Raw genomic sequence first — 5,192 nt, 5'->3', positions numbered from 1 at the left:
TATTTCACTCCTCTGTTTGCAGAAACTCTCTTAAACCCTCTTTTCTTTCTGATTGTTTGCGTGATTTTACTGTGTGAATGAAGAAGAAGATGAACATTCAATGTGATAAAGAGAAAGAAGAGAAGAAGATCTACACGGAGATGTATGTGGTTCGGCAATAGAGTGCCTACATCCACGGGAAGGAGAAGAACTTTTATTATTCAAGAGCCAAGTCACTTTCTTTACAGATCTTGTAGCTTTTCTTGTAAGCTTGTGAAAATATTGTACTATTAAATGTAAATGATGCATATTTTTACTTTGAGTTGATATAAGTAGTTACATAACAAACTGTAAATAAAATGTAAAAGCTGTTGAAGACTTGATTTGTATGCTTGAGCTTATTTTATACTTCAAATCTCCATCTTAAGCTCAACATGCAAGCTTTTCTCCTTTCAGATCTAACTTGTCTTCACCCTTTTTCAGGTAGCTGGAAGCCGATCTGACCAAGACAGTTGAAGAGCTTGAGCTTTGAAACTTGTTTGGTAAGCATATCAACAACATTCTCGCGGGTATGGACTTTGTGTACTTCGACTTCACCTTTTTCTATTCTATCCCTTAAGTGATATTTTATATCTATGTGTTTAGTCCTTGAGTGGTATTGAGGGTTTTTGGAAAGATGAATGGCACTTTGGTTATCACATAGATCTTAACTACTGTTTGATTGATACCAAAGTCCTTCATCAACCCCTTTAACCACAATGCTTCTTTTATGGCTTCTGATATGCCATGTATTATGATTCAGTAGTGGATAGGGTTGTGATTGACTAAATATTTGCTTTCCAACATAGTAAATTTGGACCATATAAGAATAGATAACCTGTTAATGATCTCCTTTTATCTTGGTCACTTGCAAAATTTGAATCAACATATCCATATAACTCTAATTTTGTTTCTTTTGTACTTTGATATGTTAATTTAGATTGTTTAGACCATATTAAGTATCTTAATATCCATTTTGTTGCTTCTCAGTGCCTTTTTCTAGGGTTAGACATGTATCTACTAACAAGACTAGTACAATAGGATAAGTCTGGTCTAATTGATATTATTATATACATTAAACTACCTACTGCTTGGTTGTAAGGGATTAATTACATTTGAGTCAAATGTTCTATATCTGTTTCCTTAGGTGAATTATCTGAAGAGAGTTTAAAATGACTAGCAATAGGTATAGTAACAGGTTTAGCATTAGACATATTGAACCTTTTAATAACCTTTTCACAGTAGTTTGTTTGACTAATGGTGAGGATAGAGGAAGCCTTGTCTCCGTTTATATCAATCCCAAGAATCTTTTTAGACTGACCCAAATCTTTCATGTCAAACTCTCTCTTTAGGAGATCTTTGACATGTTTTATATCCCCCTTAGATTTCCCAGCTAGTAACATATCATCCACATAGAGGAGTAAATAGACTTTGTCCTTATAGGTAGCTGAATTAACATAAGAACAAATGTCATAGGTACTTCTTTAAAACCCAATACTCTCTATGTAGTCATTGAATCTTCTGTACCAGCATCTAGGGGACTGTTTAAAACCATATATAGATTTGTTTAGGAGACAATAAAGATCTTCCTTTCCTCTTTCTCCAAACCCTTTAGGTTGAACCATATAGATAACCTCTTCTAGATTCCTATGAAGGAAAGTTGTTTTAACATCTAGTTGATCTAATTCAAGGTTGTAATGAGCAACTAGAGATAGCAGAGTCTGATAGAGGTTTGCTTTACTACTGGTGAAAAAAAATTTAGAATAGTCTATGCCTTCCCTTTGGGTAAACCCCTTAGCCACTAACTAGCCTTATACCTAGGTTTTTCTTCTTTAGTAGAACCATCCTTTAGTTTATATATCCACTTGGAAGCTATAGGCTTGCATCCTTTAGGAAGAGGGGCTAGGGTCCAAGTGTTGTTGACAGTGAGTGATTCCATCTCATCACACATAGCTTCAATCTAAGACCTAGCATTAGGGCAGCTCACTGCCTCTTTAAAAGTAGCAGGTCTTGGTCATTAGAAGCTATTGTGGCATTTAGAACTAGGTTCATGTAATTAGTTTCAGTATACCTAGCTGGAGGAACTATCACTCTTCTTTGTCTATCCCTAGCTAATGAGTACTGACTCGAATCAGGTTTAGTTTCAGTATGCTCAGTAGATTCACCTGAGTTTTCCTCTTCTTCTTCTTCAGTTTCATTAGGAGGGTTATGACTAGTGGATGAATCTTTACGTGCCTCCACCTCAATCCTAGCAGTAGTAAAGCTTTTAGGAACTTCACAGGTTGTCTTTTCCTTTTGCATAAACATCTCTTTCTCTCTAAAAGTAACATCCTTGCTTACAATAAATCTTTTCTCAATAGGATTCCACATCTTAAAGCCTTTAACACCTTCTGAGAACCCAACAAACATACACTTCACTGTCCTAGATTTTAGTTTCCCCTGACTTTGGTGAATATAGCCAACACATCCAAATACCCTTAGATTTTCTAGGTTAGGAGGATGTTTTGTCCATTTTTCTTCCAGAGTTAGGATGTTTAGGGAGGAATGAGGACACCTATTTAAAGTGAAAATAGTGTAGCTTGCTGCCTCAGCCCAATACTTTTCTCTAAGATTAGCATCTGAAAGAAGACATCTAACCCTTTCCATGATTGTTCTATTAAGTCTCTCAGCAACTCCATTTCGTTGAGAAGTAAATCTAATAGTCCTATGCCTAGTTATGCTCGTTTCTTTACAAAACTTATTAAACTCTTCACTACAGAATTCCAGTCCATTATCAGTTCTTAGGTATTTAATTTCTTTAGAAGTTTGCTTCTCTGTCATGAGTTTCCATTCCTTAAACTTATCAAACACTTGGTCTTTAGTTTTAAGGAAGTAAATCCAGCTTTTTCTAGAGAAGTCATCAGTGAAAGAGAGTAAATACCTTGAGCCACTTAGGCTAGGTATAGGAGCTAGACCCCATAGGTCTAAGTGAATATAATCTAGGATAGCCTTTGTGGTATGTTGTGCTTTAGTAAAACTTTGTCTTGTAGTCTTTCCTAAAACACAGTGTTCACAGAAAGTTAGATTATCTGAGAGACCTTTAGGTAGAATCCCTTGCTTAGATAAGACTTCTAGGCCTTTAGCACTAATGTGAGACAATCTCTTGTGCCAAACATCAGCCTCAGTGATTTCATTTGTGGTGGCAACATATGCCCCTGTCATCATTTCAACTCCTTTAATCACAAACAACTTTTTCCCCTATAAGTATTACTTTAGAGTCTTTTAGCACCTCAAGGGTTCCTCCTTTACCCTTGTATTCACACCCAATTGCATCAAGCATTCCTAAGGAAATTAGGTTTCTCTTAAGAAGCGGAACATATCTCACATTTCTAAAATGTTTAATAGTTCCATTCTTAAGTTTCATAGAAACAGAGCCAATGCCTTCTATCTTACAGCCTCGGTTGTTTCCCATGTAAATCATTTCTTCTTCAATTTCTTTAAAGGTGTTGAACCATGGTCTCATAGAGGTCATGTGATAGGTGCATCTAGAATCTAGGACCCAATCATGTTTTCCTAGGGGATTTACATGGTTGGATTTATCTAAGGTTGAGGCTAGAGCATCTGAGTAGATATAAGATCCTTCTACCACAGAAGCTTCAGGCTATTTACCTTTAGAGTCTTTTTCTTTCTTTTAGTTCTTCCTTTTAAGAATAAAATAGTCTTTGATTAAATGTTCTTTCTTTTTGCAGTATTTACATTTTAATTTTTGTTTAGGCTTATTTTCTTCCGAATTAAGTGGTTTTCTGTCCTTTAAGTGATTTGGTTTAAAATTTCCTTTAACAAATAACCCTTCACCACTAGGATAATCCTTTTTGTCAGTTACAAGCTCTCTAGTTCTTAAAGCTGATATTATTGTATCGGTACTTATATTATCCCTTCTGTATTTTAGAGCATTTTTAATTTCCCTATAGGGTTCTGGCAAAGAATTAAGAAGCACATAGGCCTCATTTTCATCCCCAAGTTTTTCTCCTAAGGTTTTGAATGCAACAAAAATTTTCTTGAATTCATCTAGATTATCAGTTAAAGACTTTGATGAATCCATTTTAAATGTAAAGAATTTCTCCCTAAGGTACATTTTACTAGGAAGATCCTTTTGTCGCATATAGGTCTTCCAATTTAGTCCATATCCTATAGGCTGTTTCTTGATCTAAAACTTGCTTTAATACGTTATCACTAAGGTTTAGGACTAACGTACCATAAGCTACCAGCTCCCAATCTTCTTTTTCTTGAGCTTTCACTAAGGCTGGGAGTGTAGATGGGTCAAAGAGAGCTCTGCGAGCCTTCTGTTGGTCGAGAATTGCTTTGATTTTGGCCTTCCATAGGCCAAAATCTCCTTTACTATCAAACTTCTTTACTTCAAATCTTGCTACTGACATCTTGGAGTGAAACTTGAATATTAAATATTCAAAAACTACAATCTTGTAAGTCTTTTGCTTTGATACCACTTTGTTGGGTTTGCTCACTTAAATTTCTTGAAGAAAATCCCAAATGATGAAAATTGGTCTTCAGCTGATTTGATCCATGATCCAAAAGCCTGGTTAATTTGCCCCAATATTTTGGTAGGTGATAACGAGCAGAAATGCACGTTATGATAGTACTAAGTTCTTAAACAAAGTTGGATTGCGTTGATGAAATATGTTAAATTGCGTCCATTAAGCATAAATTCTAAAATATTTCGGCCACACGTGTCTAACGCATTAGAGCAGTTGATCTTTGTATTTTTGTGCAGAATATGCGTTAACGCAATGCAGAGATTCCGATCATAGAAATACACTGGTCGAGCGCAACTTCACCGCAAGACTTTGCGTTGATCGAGCTCGCAAACATCATTCACCCAAGAAGAATCATCGCAACTTGGTAGGCACATCTGGGTGAAAGGATAATTAAGATCGATGGGACAGAAAGTTGACGGCAGTCGGATCCAAATTAAGTTGACAGCCGATAACGGTCACAAAGTACATTCAGCTTTATTGGTGACAATTATCTGACACATCAGTCAGGAATTAAAGCTGTCCCATCTGTACAACCAGAAGAGAGAAGGCGCCTTTCACCATGGAAACTCTATAAATACCAAGTGCATTCTTCAGAGAAGAGGTTAAGCAGTCAATTACTTCATCACTTTACAAGTTCACACC

General features: G+C 36.0%; 1 protein-coding gene across 1 annotated transcript; it reads right to left on the bottom strand.

Annotated features, from left to right (window-relative positions):
• Window positions 1-2,001: 2,001 nt before the first annotated feature.
• On the bottom strand, window positions 2,002-4,433 carry LOC120090876. Its single transcript, XM_039048576.1, has 6 exons — window positions 4,253-4,433; window positions 3,846-4,065; window positions 3,307-3,386; window positions 3,096-3,212; window positions 2,939-3,053; window positions 2,002-2,770 (listed from the first exon to the last, which is right to left on the bottom strand). Exons 1-6 carry the CDS (start codon window positions 4,431-4,433, stop codon window positions 2,002-2,004), a joined length of 1,482 nt encoding a protein of 493 aa, XP_038904504.1.
• Between the last annotated feature and the right edge of the window lie 759 nt (window positions 4,434-5,192).

This window comes from Benincasa hispida, chromosome 11 (genome assembly GCF_009727055.1).
Source record: "Benincasa hispida cultivar B227 chromosome 11, ASM972705v1, whole genome shotgun sequence".
Taxonomy (NCBI): Eukaryota; Viridiplantae; Streptophyta; class Magnoliopsida; order Cucurbitales; family Cucurbitaceae; genus Benincasa; species Benincasa hispida.
Note: the sequence above shows the minus strand (reverse complement) of the source record. Positions and strands in the feature narration are given on the sequence as shown.

Excerpts from the sequence above, each read along its gene's own strand:
- LOC120090876 (XM_039048576.1), bottom strand. The coding sequence starts at position 4,433 with ATGTCAGTAGCAAGATTTGAAGTAAAGAAGTTTGATAGTAAAGGAGAT. Across the intron at positions 3,387-3,845 it reads GATTATCCTAGTGGTGAAGG|AAATGTGAGATATGTTCCGC; the intron begins GTTATTTGTTAA and ends TAAACATTTTAG. Across the intron at positions 3,213-3,306 it reads AATTGGGTGTGAATACAAGG|GGGCATATGTTGCCACCACA; the intron begins GTAAAGGAGGAA and ends AAATGATGACAG.